This window comes from Populus euphratica, unplaced genomic scaffold (genome assembly GCF_000495115.2).
Source record: "Populus euphratica unplaced genomic scaffold, PopEup_1.0 scaffold3.1, whole genome shotgun sequence".
In the NCBI taxonomy this organism is placed as follows: Eukaryota; Viridiplantae; Streptophyta; class Magnoliopsida; order Malpighiales; family Salicaceae; genus Populus; species Populus euphratica.
The window spans coordinates 744,648-761,563 of record NW_011499847.1 but is presented as its reverse complement, the minus strand read 5'-3'; the positions used below and the strand labels follow the sequence as shown (position 1 = coordinate 761,563).

Sequence of the window (16,916 nt, the reverse complement as noted above, 5' to 3'; positions counted from 1 at the left end):
AATGAAGTATTTAACAAGTGGTTAGATGGAGACGTGGCATTGTTCAATTTTCATTCTATTTGGAGTAAAATTGATAAAACCAAAATATTTTGGACTCAAATGATAATAAAGTAATTGCTTAGGAAGCTAAATTAAGGTTGCTCCTTTGTAAAATAGAGGATTTCAACGCTGTTTCTGTGATTTTGATCTCGACACTTCGAGGCAGTGCCTAACTGAGCAGCCAACTCTACTCTTACTCTGACTCACCACTAGTAATATCCACACGTGGGAAACATATGACCACACGCAACAGCCGTTCTCTATCTGGCATCTCACCATTTCTCAGACCACCACACAGAACAAAACCACCGCACGATCACCATCCACGTGTCAACCACAAATCGCAAAGACCAACAGTTAAGTTGGACACCATCCCCACACGTTTAACACGCATCAGTAACAATTTCAAAAATTACCACACACGCAACACACGTCCTTAACTACCGGCAATTAGCAGTCAATAACACTCCTCTCTGACCGTTGATCGATTAAGTTAAACCTAAACCGTCCGTTTTCTCTCTGCAACCGGTTATAGCAGATAATTGAAAAGAAAATACGTGCTAGTTTCTTTCCGTCCTCTCCATATAAATAGGCAAGCGCTGGCAAGGCTTTTCAGCCCGGAATGCCCATCTCCTATAATTCGCTTCTCAATTGCCCCTTGGTTTCCTTTTATTCACGGTCTTGCATTACAGGTTATGATAGTAAACAGCTACCGGAAACCTGAGAGCCAGCGCTCCTCTCCTGCTCTCGGTTTCCCTCGCCCGCGTTTCCTTCGCTACCGCCGTTTGAGGTAACTGGTGAAATAGAGTAACTGGAGGGAAAGAGATCTTTTATTGTATTTTTATTTTTTCGTGTAATAGCCTTACTGTCGCTTAAAATTATGCCTCCAACACCAACAAAGGGTTACCGGAGAGGAGGAGGACAGGAACTGGAAAGAAACAGGAAAAATAGGTTAAATGAAAAAGCGTTGTCGTTTCACGGGAAGATACCGGCGGAAATCACGGAGGCGAGGATTCGAAGGCCGAAGACACTCCCGGACTTGCTGGCCGGGAAGAATTTGCCTGCTACGGTACCGGATGTGAGGCCGAAGTTAACGAAGGTTTTACTCAACGTGACTGTCCAAGGAAGCGTTGGTGCGGTGCAGGTTTTGATGTCTCTTGAATCCACCGTCGGCGAACTAATCGCCGCAGCTATCCAGCAGTACATGAAGGAAGGCCGCCGTTCGATCATTGCCAATGACTCCTCCAGATTCGACCTCCATTACTCGCAGTTTAGTTTAGAAAGTAAGATTAATCATCAACAAATCACGCTTTGAGCTCTGTTTATTTTGAGAGGTGGACACGTGTAGGGCGGAGACTGATGGAAACCTTTGAAAATGTTTTTTCTTGGCAGGTCTGGATAGGGATGAGAAACTAATGGCGTTGGGTTCAAGAAACTTCTTTCTGTGTCCAAAAAAATCGGGGATGGTCGGTGCAAGCTGTAGTCGTAGTGGAGGATTGACAACGACGTCGTCTCCGTCATGCTCAAAAGAAGTTAAAGAGGAGGCTGCTAAAAGGGGGTTTCATCCTTGGCTTAAATTCATGGATTTCCTGCTGTGATTAATTAACCACCAGGTGATGCCTACTGGCTAATTCGTTGTCAGAATTGCTATTATTGATAGTCTTTTTTAATGCAAATCGTGGGTGTAAAAATGGGTTTGGGGGGGTTAATTAGGTATTAGAGTGTTAGGTATATTTGTTGGGTCAAATTAGAGCAAGAGATTCTTGAACGCAGTGGTGGAGTAGAAATGTGCAGTGTGGATTGTTGACCTATAAATTTTCCTCTCTATTGCTTTGAATCAATGGAGAAGTGAATGTAGGTTTGTACATTTTCTTGTTTATTTTTTTTTATCGTTATTATTATGCTGATAATGATTTTATGGAAATTACCAAGATCTTGAGCTTGTAGTTTAGCATTCTCTTTTCTTCATTTATGATTACAATGAGAGGAAACCTAAGAAATCATGATCCATCATGTTTCTATGATTTCAATTTGTAACATGCAAGGAAAAGAGATGAGACGAGACAAGATTTAGTCGGAATCGATCATTTCCTTATCAATAAACACCTCTTTAGCATTCAAAACGTGAAGTGTATGGATATATTATATGATAACGATATATGAAACTTTATGTGACGAGGGCAAACAAAACATGTGACTCTGCTGTCCTATTACAGTATTACCCAACCTGCGGTTAGATACTTCAGACATTTTACTTCTATTTGGGTGGATCCTCTTGTAAATATTTACCGAGCACGGCATGATTATTAAAATAATAGCTAACTTGATACAGCCAGAATTGAATCCTATTTGAAGTTGGCAGGAAATAAAATTAATATATTAAAATTCAGTTACTCTAGGCGAGTTTTTGATGACCAGGTCATACATGTTAATTTCAAGATTTTTTTTAAATAAAATAATATTATTTTAAAAAATAAATGACCAAGACTAGCATGTTAACAAACGAATTGATTTAGTGATTTCATTTTTTTTTTCAAGTCAGTATTCGAGCTAATTCTAATGATTATAGTTAAAATAAAATTAGTTATTATTTTTTAATATAGTAGATAGAATATATTCTTTTGAAGAAATTTAATAACAATCAATGCCTAAATTAATGCCTCAATCCCACTAGCATGCAACTAGTTTTCACCCGCATAAGTGTGCGTGAAAGCCTTCCACCTATCTTTTTGCAGCCGGCCCTAATGCAATGAAAAACATCGAAAATGGAGAGAGCTCAGCTCGTCACACTCCTCGGTGGATAATTCAGTTACATCTCGATTCATTTTAATTTCTAAAATAAATAAAATAATGTTTTAATTTTTTCTTTTTTCTTTTCTTTATAATTAGGACAACCTTCCAACTAGGCCGCTGCAATAATTTTGACTCTGACGACTCAATAACTGGAAACTCCAACCATCCTACAGGCTTGCCCCACAAATTGACAAAGGAAGCTGCCTAGAAATGGACTGGCATTAGCTTAAGCTAACGGGGCCTTGCCAATGCCTTTCGTCATCAAGTAAAAGTTCTTGAACTTTTTTCCAAGATCAGATCAATATCATCACAGGTTAATTTTCAGTCCAATCGAACAGAACAAATTCAAGTAATCACCGTGTTAAAATATACACCCCCGTAAAATTATTATTATTATTATTATAGATATCCAAATTAATTTATATAAATCTCAATTAATTTTTAAGATTTTAAAATTAAATATCAAGTAAGTTTTTATTGATTTAAAATTTTATAAAACTTAAATTAATTATTTTTAAGAAATAAATTTAAAACTTAGCTAATTAAATTGTACTTTTTAATATTTCATAAAAATTATTTTATATTTGATTAACACATTATCCTTACAAATATAAACCATACTACAATCTTTTTTTTGTGATAATTATTCTTTGTATTTTACAATAATCATTTTCTTACTAAATTCAGCGTGGAGTAGTCACATAGCAGAAAAAATTAAAATAATATTATCAGATTAAATCAACATGAATCAATTTGGATAGCAATTTCTCTCTTTGTTTTTCTTTTTTTTAGTTCCCACACACACTATTGGTATATAGAGGCGCTACATCATCAAACTACTCATTTTCTTATCATAGTTGCACGCGGAACACATCAAAAATACCTCTGTAACCGGTTCACTTTATGCTCGAAGGAAAGAAGAAACACGTGCTTTCATGCGGGTTATGCTTCCCAGTGGATTTCAAGAAATCACCGTGTTAAACTATGCACCCCCTTAAAAATTATTATTATTATTATTATTATGGATATCTAAACTCGTTTATACATATCTTACTTAATTTTTAAAATTTTAAAATTAAGTATCAAGTAAGTTTTCATTGATTTTAAAGTTTATAAAACTTAAACTAATTATTTTAAAAAAATAAATTTAAAATTTAGCTAATTAAATTGTACATTTTAAAATTCCATAAAAGTTATTTTATATTTGATTAATATGTGGTTGTTGGGGTCATTGCTGGATGGTCCATTTTCCTTACATATAAACCATACTACAATCTTTTTTTTTTTATATAATTATTCTTTGTATCTTACAATAATCATTTTCTTACTAAATTCAGCGTGGAGTAGTCACATAGCAGAAAAAATTAAAATAATATTATCAGATTAAATCAACATGAATCAATTTGGATATCAATTTCTCTTTGTTTTTTTTTTTTAGTATATATATATATACACACACACTATTGGTATATAGAGGCGCTACATCATCAAACTACTCATTTTCTTATCATAGTTGCACGCGGAAGTTTCATGCGGGTTATGCTTCCCAGTGGATGGGTATCGAGCAACTTGTGGTTCACCAAGACAACACCAAAAATCATATTTTTATTGTGGTGCAATCTGTGCTGCCCTTTTTTTTCAACCTTTCAGATTTCCCTTTTTCAAATTTTCAAATTTCAAATTTGGATGATGACGAACCTTGAGTTGCTTTCCTTTTTTCAAAATTTCAACCTTTTTTTTCCTCTTTTCAAATTTCAATCATGGATGATGACGAACCTTGAGTTGCTTTCTAATAAATTGGTCGAGTGTGCAGGACTTCTGGATTAGCAAAAGGCTCGTGAATTCAATTGGGTTTTCAATATTTCTCAGAAGTCCTGAATTTCAACCATGCATTGAAAACACAGATTTTCTCCCGACACTCGGGAAAAATCTTATGCCTGTTGCTTTGTATTCCATGATATCCTATGAATTGATTTCTTCTTCTCTCACTACTCGATGTTCTGTGATGTTTGAACTTCACAGGTCTGGATAATTTGTGTGAAATAAACATTTTGTCAAAAAATTAGAGCATCATCATTTCTTTATGGCCGCTTTGTGATTGTCTAGTGCATGTTTCCGCATCTTTTTAGCAGTATTATTCACGTGTCCTCAAGCTTTTGAAGTTTCTACTTTCTAGGCTTGCAGAACGATCCAGTTCACCACACATCGTACATAGCGAAAACCAGAACATGACTTGACAAGAAATTGAAGCAGACTTAATAAAAACATGTCCCTGTCAAATCATTGTAGCCTACATAATTTATACCCAGTCAACAATCCCAGAGTGCACTGGAGGAAACATTGTTGAACACAATAATCGTGCATTCAAACAAATTATATTTATTGCAAAAATTAAAATTGCTTACTACAGCACAAGCGCTTGCTCTGAATCCTCAAAATGGCTAGAAGAACTCAAAAGCTCATTCTTCTGTTGGCCTTTGCCCCAAAACTGGAATATCTTCATAACGTTTCTGCAGTAAAATGAAACATATCAGGGGCATTCAAGGAATAAACCAAGCACATTCATGAAATTCAAGTTTACCACCAACTTAAATTAAGCAACAGCATTTGAGTTTGGCTCTTCATATATTCAAATGGAGAGCAACTAATTCATTAATCAAGAGCAGTTACAGCTCTGAGGTTCTGAGACTCAAGTAGACGAAGGTAAGTGACAACTGTCACTACTTAACTGAAGAAGGCCTAGCAGTATAGCCATAAATCTTTTTAGTATAATCTGGAGATTTGGGCCAATTTTATAACCACAAATCATACAACTCAGAGAAAAATATCAGCCAGTATTGCCGAAGCAGCTGGAACTTACAATTTCTCTACAAATCTGTTGCATACGTTTCAAGACTTGACAGGGGCATCCTTTCCAAATTTCCAACACTTCCTAACTAATTCACAAGGAAATGAATGTGGCCTAGTTCTAACAGTTGGAAGCTCAAACCAAGAGTCAGCCACACCCCATCATAACTACCGACTGCAAGAGACACCTCCTTGGCTAAAGAAAGAAATATGAAATTTTGTATCCATGTAGATATCTATGAAATGACTTGACATTCAATATTATCAAATAATAAGTAGATAGGACCAGTTGCTGTCACCAGAAAGGTAAAGAAACAACTCCATTTGTGTAATGCATGCAAACTAAACAAATAGTTAAGCATGTTATAGCAGATGTAATACCCCAACATTGTTGTACTCCCATAGTTTACGAACACCATAATCCACAGCCTGCATGCATCAACAAAGATTAACCGGGATAAGATACCACATATTATTAAAAACAATTGCAAAATATAAGTCAGATTTTTGCAGTGATAAAGCGTAATTGAACTACCATAGCATTCAGCAAATTCAATTAGGCATTCACATAGTTGAACTACCCAAGAAATTTTTTAAATGCATCAATAAGTGCAATTCAAGTAGACTAGCCCCTTTCAGATTCAAAACATGAAAAAGATTTCCCACTCCATCAGATTGCTTAGAAAATATGTCTGTGTTTCTTAAGCAAAATCTAATCCAATTATACATTTATAGATTCATTTGCCATTGTGTCACATTTCATCATTTCCAGATCAAACCGTAGAAAAGTTCTCAAGCAAACAGAAGCTCATTTATATTCTCTATTGATCGGCTACTCCCAAAAATTTCAATAATGCAAGTGACATCTATGCAACATATGAGCTCTACATGGAAAGAGAGAAAAAAAGGTTTCCACTTAGCAAGTTTCATCAACAATTTTTGGTTTCTGGATCATTGTTTCCTTTGATCACGAGAAACAGATTTCTAATAATATTTTTTATAGCTTGCTATTTCCAAATTCTTACAAAAATTAATTCTTTTAAATAATTGATTAAAATTCAAATGCTCGAATAAGTTAGGGCACTGTTTCCGAAGTCACTAACTCCACTAATTCTTCAATTTTATACACAATAAAACATAAAACAATCTCACTAAAAATAAAATAAAAAATTCTTACCCTCTCACCGGCAAAAGCGCCGGCGATGACGAAGGTAACGTAGATGGAGTTACGGCGCATAATCAACTTGTAGATACCTTCGAACACGCCTCCTCCACTTCTTCGTGGTGTAGACTCCATCTCTTTTACTTTTTCAAGATCCCTCTGCTCAATTTTAGGGTTGCCAGATCACAAATTTCCAATTTACTCAGCTAATACATAAATAAATAAAAAATATTGAAGAAGTGAAATGACAATTATTCATCACCTTCGATTCAATTCACTAAAGAAGCAACAAAAACTAAATCGCGAGACGGAGAGAGAGTATTAACCCGAGTTCTCCACGGCTGCAACTAAGAAATTTGGAGGAGGACGAGGAGGTTAGGAGAACAATTAATCAACGTCAGTGGGGCTGCTCTACTGTTAAAACGATGTCGTTTCTAACAAGGGCCGAAAGTTAATTAGAAAGGAATCAGTTAATAGCTGGCCCAGTTAAGCCTATGAGATTGGCCCCAAACAGGCATGATTAATGGCCCAAAGCTGACAAACCTGATAACAATGACAGCTGACACGCACTTTTTCTGGGGGGCCATTTTCTCTTGAAAAACCCTATCTCCTACCTCGCTGCAAGTTGCTTATAAAAACCCTTTAAACCCTTCCCCGCCTCCGCCTCCGCCTCCCTCACTCTCACAACTCCCACAAGTCTCTCTCCACTTGAAACCTCAAACCCTTTAAGCTCTTTCATCTGTCGTCAGCCATGTCGTCCATGGAGTTCTGGGGTGAGCAGCTTCTTGCTCTTCTTGTTTTAGGATACAGTTTTTTATAATCTTTTTTCCTGTTTTTTATTCTAAATAGGGCCATCCCTTTTGTTGTGTTATGTTATCGATTGTTTGGTCATTTTATTTCTGCGTTTCTCTATGCTGTTCAGAGCTGCCCTTTTGTTTCTCTGTATGCTGTTCTATGAAACACACTGTGTGGGATTAGTTTTTATGGGGCGTGTTGTGTTTTTTCGGTTTTTGAGTTTAAGTTTTGATTTTCTGTTTGGTTTTTATTTTGGTTTCGTGTTTTTTTGTTCCTTTTTAGTTTGGAGTGGTTTTTTATTTTTACATCGGTTTTATAATGTATTTATGTAAGTTATGTGTACATGCTTATAGAACGAAACAAAGGAATAAAGATGCCCATTTATGAAGGAATTTGAAAATGAAGTGGAGAGATAATAGGATAATAGTATTGCTTGCTTTTTATAACTAGTATTTATAGTAATAGTTTTGTTCCTGCTATTTTCACTGTTTTTGTTTTCGGTTATGTGATTTATTTTGTGTCGGATGTTGTCTCTGATTGTTTTAATGGTGTGTTTTGATGAACAATGATAATTACTAGCCAAGTAATAGCATCTTATGCAAGCGGGTTTTATTTTTCTGTGTGTTTTGTGGTATGGTTGATGCAAGCGGCCACATTTCTAGGATGTTTTGTTTCTATTACCTATTTCTTGTTGTGTAATGAGGTCTAGGATTGGTATCGTTTCCATTTATTAATGTTACATAACTCCCTTTATTTCACTAGGTGTTGAAGTCAAGGCTGGTGAGCCCCTTAAAGTGGAACCCAAAGACTTCTGCATGATCCATCTTTCTCAGGTTAGATATATTAATTGAAGTATTCAACTACTGCTGAAATTAATTTGGCTTTGGTTTTTTTGTCTAACAAAATGTTTGTATCGACTTTTGTTCCTCAGGCAGCCCTTGGCGAGTCAAAGAAAGGAAATGAATCTGTTCCCCTTTTTGTTAAATTCGATGAAAAGAAGCTTGTGTTGGGGACCCTTTCTCCGGAAAACATTCCTCAGTTGTCCTTTGATTTAGTTTTTGAGAAAGAGTTTGAGCTCTCTCACAACTGGAAAAATGGGAGTGTTTTCTTCTGTGGCTACCAAGTTATTCCTGATGATGATGCTTCTGGTGAGTCCCTACACATACTTACAATGTGCCATTTTCTAGCTTTATTTTTCAAATTTTGCTGACTTTCTCAATGCATACAGATTTTTCTGGTGATGAAGAGGATTTTGAATTTGCGAAAGCTGATATTATGAAAGCTGCTACAGCTAAGGATAAAGCTGCCAAGCCTGAAAAACCAAAGGCTACTCTTGTAGAGCCAAGCATAGATGATGATGAGGATGATTCTGATGAGGATGATTCTGACGAGGATGGTGATTCTGAAGAGGTATCTTCTTGTAACTAGATGACATTAACCTAGTTACTTTTTCCCATAACCAAGAAACTAACATAGATATGCTTTTTATTTTTAGAATGCAATCACATCAGGGATGTGTGTATAGCACAAAACAAAGACGTTGACTGGGATCATACACTAAAGTATTACATATTTTAATTCTGGAAGGAATTCTTTGGCTTTTTAAATTTGATCAAGTAACCAAGTTTTTATGGAATAAAATGATGTAATATGATATGTTGTGTTTTTTCTTTTATTTTTATTTTCCCTACATTCTGGCCTCTGAAATTGATCAATTTTTGTGCTGCAGGGTATGTCTCTTGATGAAGATTCAGATGATGAATCTGATAGTGAAGATGAAGAGACTCCGAAGAAGGTATCAATATGCTGTTGACTGTCATTTTGGAATTAAATGAGATAGTTTCTTATTGTGTTTTTAATTTATTTTATGCTTTGAAGGCTGAAACCAGCAAGAAGAGGGCTAATGATTCTGCAACAAAGACACCAGTGTCCTCAAAGAAGGCAAAAACAGCTACTCCTCAGAAGACAGGTATTTTTTTAATATTGTTTTATGACTGTTTTGTTACAGATTTTCTGGGCCTTTTTTCAAGCTGAATGTATCCTATTTGTTTCTTGAGATGCGTTATTATGGTGATAGAGTTTTATGTTTGCTCTAATGCTTTACTCTGAACTCTTAATTCTACAATTTTTCTTAAATGTGGCTATATTTTTCCATCAAATATTCCCTGATTATGTCCTTTGGGTAGTCTGATGTGGAAATCTCTTGTATCCCATGTATTGTGTATGATTTTCTTCATTCTAACTCGTTGTATTTCTTTGGCTTGATCAAGATGGTAAGAAGGCCGGGCAAGTTACTCCTCACCCTGCAAAGGGAAAAGCTGCAGCCAATGGCAACAGCTCCAAGTCCCCAAAATCTGGCGGCAATTTCTCTTGCAAATCCTGTGACAGGTATGTACATACGCAACATTCTAGAAAAAAAATTCCCGTCAGTTCCCTATCCCTAAGTGATTTGGTTGGGTGACTGACTGCTTGTATTTATTGCTCAGGGCATTTGGCACTGATGGTGCTTTGAAGTCTCACTCACAAGCCAAGCATGGTGCCAAGTGAAACGACTACTAATTTATAGACTATATCTCATTGAAAGAACCATGCTATAGGGTTTTAGTAGTTATATGAGAGGTTTATGCTAGTAACTCATTTTGCAATTTTGTTAGAAATCTACATTTGAACAAATATTTTTTATGCATTATGTTTTGAGTTAAATGAAGCGGTTGTGATGTGATCATTACTATGTTGTTTAGCATGGCTGAAAAATCATTTCAGGAATTCATGACATTAGCTGCAAGTGGTTTAATCTTGTTCTAAAAATTATGATTGTTGAGGCCCTCATATTGGTGGAGCATTGTTTAGAAGTTAATTGATAACTGGCTTTCAGGTTGGAAGTGTAAACCTAGCTCTTTAACAAGCCAGTGCTTTCAGGTTGGTAGTGTTAACCGAGGTCTTTAACTAGCCTGAAAGTGTTCGGGGGCTCTATAAGTGCATAATTACTTCCCAAATTTGGGCAAATGATCATTTGAATCTTTGCTAAAATCCGTCCTGTTGGTTCGTCCAAATGGGTTATGGATTGGTACCTCTTAGATTTCTGCGTTCATATCTTTCCTCGATCAGGTGACTTCCTGATATTGAGGAAATTAAACTCTAGTGCCTGGGTCATTATCTCCTCAACTCATCCCGGACTGATATGAGCAAGTTTCAGTGGTTTCGCGGTAGATGTTGATGTTTTTAAGCTTGTTTTAGAGAAAAGTTGTAAATATACCCGTGGGCGTTTTCAATGGTATTGATGAGATATTATAAGAAATATATTGCACTTTTTAACTTGAAATATTAATTTATTTACTATGGCTAGGTTAACCCACCAGACAGCAACTTCAAGCAAAAGCGTCTAGGCATCAAGTACGTTGTAATTTTAGGTGATCGGCATCTTTTTGACATAGCAAACAATTAACAGCAGTATCCACACAAATTAAAATTTTAAATTGCTAGAATGGATTTCGTTTTTCCAATTCTTGCACAAACTACACGTGTCAAAATATCGAACGTCTAACAACAACATGGTCAGCGCAGGCAAGTACAGCGGCCCCAACGAGACAGATGAACGCAACTGCGACTCCTAACCTGCAACAAGACGTATCACTAGTGCTAAATGACCTTATGAACAATCATTCTGCTTCTGGATGATTTTGAACTGTAGTCTGACAGATCCTCTGACACTGCGCCCAACAACCTGTACACAAATTTCATGGTAAGCTGCAGTTAAAATAATTGTCTCGAAGAAGCAGGATACCTGAACCTGCAAAACTCATTAAAATGTACAGACCTCTATTTATTTCTCAATGTTAAAAAAAAAACATAGAGAGTTTAAGAAGCAAAACCCAATTTAGAACTGTGAAATTTGATGATGCACTAGCCTGATGTGCTTTGGCCAGAGTCCCCAACTGTAATACATGCAACACTAAAAACACGACATTCGCTGAAAATGAGCATCCTAACTGAGCAACTGGAAAATGAAAAATGATTAGAGTAGAGAGAAAACGAACCAGACATCAAAAGTAGATCAGTATCCAAATTCTCCTAACTGCAGTGGTATCTGCTGCTGATATTCATGATCATTTGCTTACTGTCCTTGTTACCATTGTCAACGTTTTACCTTATTAGCAGCATTTTCATGCTGTTCCCTTACCTGGTTCCATTGTGCAATTTTAGCTTGTCTCTCCTCACTACGTTCCCTAACTGGGCTTCGTTTACGCCTTCTCTGTCCTCTCCAATGTCCAGGGTTTATACTCTTATGCCTCCTGCTCCGACTTTCATGATACTCCTCCCGATCATCATATCTTCGACTAGAACCTCGCCCGCCATGCGAACACTCTTCATGGCTACATGCCTATAGGTCTTCATGCCCCAAACAATTAACGTCTCAACTCCCTAACATCAAGGAAAATAAGAAAATAAAAACCAACACAAAACAATCCCATGCCACGAGAGGACTCAGACAGATAAATGAATAAATTACCTGCCATTTCTTTTTCTTGCAATACCCACCACGATTACATACGTTCTCCTCATATTGCCTACAGGTAGCTTAACAGAAGTCTGTCACCGGGGAGAAACCCGCAATAATCAGACGCCCTGCAGTCATCCACATTCAGATTAAATATATAAAAAGAACAAAACCAAAAAAACCCCCAGGCATTGCCATGTACAAAAAACTAAAAAATGGGCATAAAAAATCTGACCAGGAAAAAATCTCACTGTCAAATCCTTAAGTGCTTTGGAAGAGCGCTCGTGCTCTCTAAACCGAACATAAACATTACCCACCTATGCAGACACGTAAAATAAATATGGAATACTAATTGTCACCATATGCTCAGCAAGATTGTCACAGACATTCAAGCTCTAATTTCTCCGTATTTGCTTAGCTCCTCATAAAGATCTTGTAATTGATTACAGTTGAATTTTTTTGAAATAAATTAATTACTTGAAACTCAACTGTAAAATAATAAATAAATAAATAAAATTAGAGTCATAATTACCTCGAAGTATTGCTGGATTTTGCGAGGATCGATGGTGTTACCCAGTGCATCAACCGCAGGAGTGATCATATCACGACGCCGGTACATGTTTGATAAGAGAAGAGTACGGCTGATGCTTGGTTTGGTGTGGAGACGAGAGCATCGGTCAACGTGTCTACAAGCTAGGCTCTTGAAGTAAAACGGACAGTTCACCCTGTCTTTCTCTGTTCCAAATATCGAGGCCGCCATTGATAAGCCAAAGAAACTCTCTCTCCCTGTGCTTTCTCCTTATCGGATTCAGATACGCCAATTTTGTTTGCGCTCTCCTATTTCTCTGTCAAAGGAGAAATGTTACTTCGTCGAAAGTTTAGAAGTTGATATATATGTGTGTGAACATATGTTCATCGAGCTGGTTTGCCCGAGTGGTTAAGGGGGAAGACTTAAGATCTTCTGTGCATAAGCACGCGTGGGATCGAACCCCACAGCCAGCAGTTGACATTATTGATTATTTTTTTTCACTCATTTACTGTATTTGAATAAAATATATTGCGTCTGCCGGGAGTCGAACCCGGGTCTATTGCTTTGAAGGCAATTATCCTAACCGTTGGACTACAAACGCTTGTTTGATATTGTGTTCTTAATGAATATTAATGATTATGAAGACGTCAACGGAACCCATCCAAGTACTCGCCGTTTTCTTTTAATAAAGAATCCGGTTCTTTAAAGCCCAAGCTGCGGTTAAAAGAGATAGGAGTGTGGTTTCTTACTAATTCGAGGCCCAGGGGGTCAGACTTGGCATGATGTGAAGGCTTCTAAGTTCTATTCATCCTGCCCATGTACCTTAACAAGTTGAATCAGATCTAAATCTAAATTCACAGATCTAACTGGAAGGGAGTCGTATAGTTGCTAGTTGCTAGATGTGATTTGAGAACTTATTTCCAGAAAGGGTATGGGATGTCGAGTCATTTGTCCATCCACGAGCATCAGGTGAATTATCTTAGTCAAAACAGTGTAATTTTATTATTTAAAAAATAATCTTAGATTTGATCGAGTTAATTAAGTCATTAAAAATTCAATCTGATTAATTTTTAATGGTTAATATATTTTTTGTAATTCAATTTAAAACTTGTTCTCAATCACGGGTTTACTAGTGAATCCATCGCATCATGTCGATTTTAATAACTATAGTCTGTTCAAATGAATAAAATTTTGAAAGAATATAGTAACTAACGTGCAACACCTTCAATCAGGATCGACTGACAGTTGATACAGAGATTCATGGACAGATTGGTCTTCTGTTGTGGCCATGTAATTGTGCATTTGAGCTGTTTGGTGCACTTCATTAGTTGCTGGTTACCCTTCCTGGCTGGGTATACAAGGCCTCATAAAATCACTAGTTGCCCTAAGGTTTACTTTTCCACGAGTAGACAGCTGCCATGCCAGGACTTGTGCTACCCCCCCAAAGCTTTTCGTTGTCGCTGTACAGATTGAAAAGGGCACTTCATTAGGCAATTGGGGGTGTTCATGTTTGCGTAGTGCCAACAGAAGGATAGCCTATACTTGTCTCAATCGAATATGGGACTCTTCCCCTCAATAATTGGAAAGATAAACTAAACCAACTCAGTAAAGAGTGGCTGTTATTTTTCAGAAAAGAGTTCATCGTCGCATTTATGCTATCAGTCAGTCCACCTTGTGTTGTTGTGTCTTTTTTCCCCTTTGGTGCTGGTGGGGACAGCTTCTCCGTTATCCTGGTAACGGCAGTTTTAATGACTCAGTTATTCAATTCAGTGCTTGGCATTAGGCAGTCTTGCCTTACCACGACCATTATTAATTAATGCACAAAGTTTAGTAATATCTATCGCTGTATCAAATAATTGTGAGAACATGGCAGATGAGCCATTCAGTATTGTCGTATGTAATTCGAAAACTAATCTAGAAAAGAGTCTAATGAAGACATTAGTCTTTAAATGAACAAAATCTGGTACACTCCATTCCATACAAGGCCAAGATGGTAATTATGGCTAATGAGTCCATTGTTTGATTGAGAAAATTGTTGCTCTCAAAACTCATTTCTATTTTGTTTGAAATTAGACGTCTTTTGGGTGATTCATATTCTGTCCATATTGTTGATCTGTAGCAGACTAATTTTGTCCCCCTCCGTTTTACTGATTCAAGTGCAAAAGGGTTAGGCTCAGATAAAATCGATGCTTTGAACAGAAGAAACCAACATGGAGCTTCTATTAAGTCTTAATCATTTGACAGGTTATTCCTTCAAACAAAATTAGCCTTGCAAATGACAAAGTGTCACGCAAAAAAATAATGGAAATGTTAAGCTGGAGATTAATGAATGGCTCCAGATTGGATGGATTTTGAGACATAATCCATGTCTCATGGGAAAAATGATTGCAACAAAGCAAGGCACGAAAAGCATTCGCTAGTGTAGGTATAAAACCTTAAACGATGTTGCTAAATTGACCCGCTAACCCATCACTCGGATCTTGAACGAGTCATATCCAAACCAAATCTTATAATTATATTTCTTGAAATAATGATGATGATAATAATAATAATAATAATAATAATCTACCTTCTATCGCCAAAATCAATAAATGTGGCCTTAGTTCTGTTCAAAGCATCAAATTCTCATGAAGAACCCAGCAAGACAAGTGAACTGGCCCTGTCTTGGAATCATTTTCGCATTAAAATATTGTGTGTCAATGTGTATATTGGCAATGAAAAGATTTGATACATTGGTGGAGTTGAGTTGTTCTCCTTGTCTATTGGGTTCTCCAACAAGTCACACATATTTCTGGCAACCCAATGGAGCTCTATTTACTTCGTCCTGCATCGTCTAAACGAGAAAATAATGGGCCTTCTATGCAGTACGTCTTAGATATGGACCTTCACGGATTTTTCGGGTACTTCAGTTCAGTCCCTCTGTGGGGTTACATAACTGGAGAGAGACCTCTCCTGTCTTCTAAAAGCTCTCCACAGCTTAGGATCATTCACCGCCACCGACAACTGGACTTGAACGTTGAAGCAATTTGGATAAAAAATGAAGCAGCAGCAGCAGCAAGATAGGTGGTGGGTAAACAAGAAAATGACTTCTCATACATACAGTAACATTGGGTGGAGAATATAAACCAGATGCTTGAGAATATATTGGCCTATAAAGAACTGACCCCATGTAGCAGAAAAATGGGGGGACTATGGTCTCCCACGTTAAGGGCAGCGAGAGTAAGGGAACCCGATGCATCACTGCTAGAATTGACAAGTCACGTTGTCATTGGAGAGATGATAAGACTAAGGGAGTGCTAATTCCAAAAGGGCTTAGCACAGAACGGCAACCAAGTGAGATGACATTTCAACTTACTGGTTTATAATATCTTAAATCTTTGGGTGATTGTTTGGAGGACACATGTGAGAGTTGTTGTCAGATCCTTAACAACGTTAGTATAATAAATTGTTTTGATTTGATTGAAGAATAACCGTAGAATTTAGACAAATTGTCTTAATTTATTATAACCTGTTACAATGGTGAAAGATCCATGTTGGCTAATGGCTAATGCTATATATTTTGAAAGGGCACAGAGCACGTGCCATGTAGAGGAAATCTCGCTGAGATTGGAACACTCATGCAATCTAGCATGCTTTGATTCCTTTAAAAAAAAAAAAAGATGAATTAGATTATGATACTCTCCTAGGTGAACATTCAAATTAAGCTCTAAAACTCAGCAATTAAAATGGTTCTTTGGAAACTAATCCTATCTTAGAAAAGACTACAGCTTTGAGTCGTTCCCTTTGCTGATACAATTTCCTTGCCATTTCCTGGAGAGCTGATGCTATTTCTGACAACCCTTTGGGGCAATCATTCATTCCCTGGTTACGCCATGGCTTAATTTCCTTGAATGTACAACTGTCATACAGAGATTTAAGCCATTGCTTCAAAACTCTTCGTTGTTATTCTAACAATTGAAAAGGGCACCTCGTTAGCCAATTAGGGGACCTTGCATGCCTTGGGTGTTAATGTTTGATGAGTGGCAACATTAGGGCAGACACCACTTGTCTCAATCAAATCTCGGATTCTCTCGCACAATAATTGGAAAGAAAGATAACCCAATAAAGATTGGCTGTTATTTATCAGTAAAAAAAGGTTTCTGACACACATTATATACACCACGTGCCTTGTGTTCTGTTTTCGCGTGTGGGTATTTTTTTTCCCTTTGGTTTTGGTGGTAGGGACAAGTTCTGCAATGTTATGATAGGAGGAG

At 36.9% G+C, this 16,916-nt stretch overlaps 4 protein-coding genes and 2 non-coding genes across 18 annotated transcripts; 3 read left to right on the top strand and 3 right to left on the bottom strand.

Annotated features, from left to right (window-relative positions):
* The first annotated feature begins 636 nt into the window (after nt 1-636).
* LOC105139629 (uncharacterized protein At4g22758) lies at nt 637-1,985 on the top strand. The gene is made up of 2 exons (XM_011046133.1): nt 637-1,322; nt 1,432-1,985. The coding sequence occupies exons 1-2, from the start codon at nt 920-922 to the stop codon at nt 1,635-1,637; spliced, it is 609 nt and encodes a 202-aa protein (XP_011044435.1). The 5' UTR covers nt 637-919; the 3' UTR covers nt 1,638-1,985.
* Nucleotides 1,986-5,061: 3,076 nt separating this feature from the next.
* Nucleotides 5,062-7,228, bottom strand: LOC105139618 (cytochrome b-c1 complex subunit 9-like). Its single transcript, XM_011046121.1, has 4 exons — nt 7,104-7,228; nt 6,857-7,000; nt 6,061-6,108; nt 5,062-5,342 (listed from the first exon to the last, which is right to left on the bottom strand). The coding sequence occupies exons 2-4, from the start codon at nt 6,974-6,976 to the stop codon at nt 5,292-5,294; spliced, it is 219 nt and encodes a 72-aa protein (XP_011044423.1). The 5' UTR covers nt 6,977-7,000; nt 7,104-7,228; the 3' UTR covers nt 5,062-5,291.
* A 208-nt stretch (nt 7,229-7,436) lies between these two features.
* HDA3 (histone deacetylase 3) lies at nt 7,437-10,400 on the top strand. The gene is made up of 8 exons (XM_011046111.1): nt 7,437-7,614; nt 8,399-8,469; nt 8,568-8,784; nt 8,865-9,046; nt 9,366-9,431; nt 9,515-9,605; nt 9,907-10,024; nt 10,123-10,400. Exons 1-8 carry the CDS (start codon nt 7,593-7,595, stop codon nt 10,181-10,183), a joined length of 828 nt encoding a protein of 275 aa, XP_011044413.1. The 5' UTR covers nt 7,437-7,592; the 3' UTR covers nt 10,184-10,400.
* A 681-nt stretch (nt 10,401-11,081) lies between these two features.
* LOC105139572 (splicing factor U2af small subunit A-like) lies at nt 11,082-13,018 on the bottom strand. Of its 13 annotated transcripts, none has more exons than XR_845016.1 (5): nt 12,667-13,018; nt 12,370-12,567; nt 12,147-12,262; nt 11,976-12,033; nt 11,082-11,918 (listed from the first exon to the last, which is right to left on the bottom strand). XR_845016.1 is itself a non-coding variant. In XM_011046061.1 (4 exons), exons 1-3 carry the CDS (start codon nt 12,892-12,894, stop codon nt 12,216-12,218), a joined length of 357 nt encoding a protein of 118 aa, XP_011044363.1. In that variant the 5' UTR covers nt 12,895-13,012; the 3' UTR covers nt 11,082-12,058; nt 12,176-12,215. The 13 variants fall into 13 exon arrangements, 1 of the variants encoding a protein (XP_011044363.1); XR_845015.1 differs by having other exon boundaries at nt 11,964-12,058; nt 12,667-13,014; XR_845007.1 differs by having other exon boundaries at nt 11,082-12,058; nt 12,370-12,451; nt 12,494-12,567; nt 12,667-13,013.
* A 35-nt stretch (nt 13,019-13,053) lies between these two features.
* On the top strand, nt 13,054-13,136 carry TRNAL-UAA (transfer RNA leucine (anticodon UAA)). Its single transcript has one exon. It is a non-coding gene; the product is annotated as a tRNA-Leu (tRNA).
* A 56-nt stretch (nt 13,137-13,192) lies between these two features.
* TRNASTOP-UCA (transfer RNA opal suppressor (anticodon UCA)) lies at nt 13,193-13,264 on the bottom strand. Its single transcript has one exon. It is a non-coding gene; the product is annotated as a tRNA-Sec (tRNA).
* Between the last annotated feature and the right edge of the window lie 3,652 nt (nt 13,265-16,916).

Excerpts from the sequence above, each read along its gene's own strand:
- LOC105139629 (XM_011046133.1), top strand. The coding sequence starts at position 920 with ATGCCTCCAACACCAACAAAGGGTTACCGGAGAGGAGGAGGACAGGAA. Across the intron at positions 1,323-1,431 it reads CTCGCAGTTTAGTTTAGAAA|GTCTGGATAGGGATGAGAAA; the intron begins GTAAGATTAATC and ends TTTTCTTGGCAG.
- LOC105139618 (XM_011046121.1), bottom strand. The coding sequence starts at position 6,976 with ATGGAGTCTACACCACGAAGAAGTGGAGGAGGCGTGTTCGAAGGTATC. Across the intron at positions 6,109-6,856 it reads GCGCTTTTGCCGGTGAGAGG|GCTGTGGATTATGGTGTTCG; the intron begins GTAAGAATTTTT and ends TGATGCATGCAG. Across the intron at positions 5,343-6,060 it reads GGGAGTACAACAATGTTGGG|AAACGTTATGAAGATATTCC; the intron begins GTATTACATCTG and ends ATTTTACTGCAG.
- HDA3 (XM_011046111.1), top strand. The coding sequence starts at position 7,593 with ATGTCGTCCATGGAGTTCTGGG. Across the intron at positions 9,606-9,906 it reads AGCTACTCCTCAGAAGACAG|ATGGTAAGAAGGCCGGGCAA; the intron begins GTATTTTTTTAA and ends GGCTTGATCAAG. Across the intron at positions 10,025-10,122 it reads TCTTGCAAATCCTGTGACAG|GGCATTTGGCACTGATGGTG; the intron begins GTATGTACATAC and ends TTTATTGCTCAG.
- LOC105139572 (XM_011046061.1), bottom strand. The coding sequence starts at position 12,894 with ATGGCGGCCTCGATATTTGGAACAGAGAAAGACAGGGTGAACTGTCCG. Across the intron at positions 12,452-12,666 it reads AAATCCAGCAATACTTCGAG|GTGGGTAATGTTTATGTTCG; the intron begins GTAATTATGACT and ends GTGTCTGCATAG. Across the intron at positions 12,263-12,369 it reads GACAGTGAGATTTTTTCCTG|GGCGTCTGATTATTGCGGGT; the intron begins GTCAGATTTTTT and ends GGATGACTGCAG.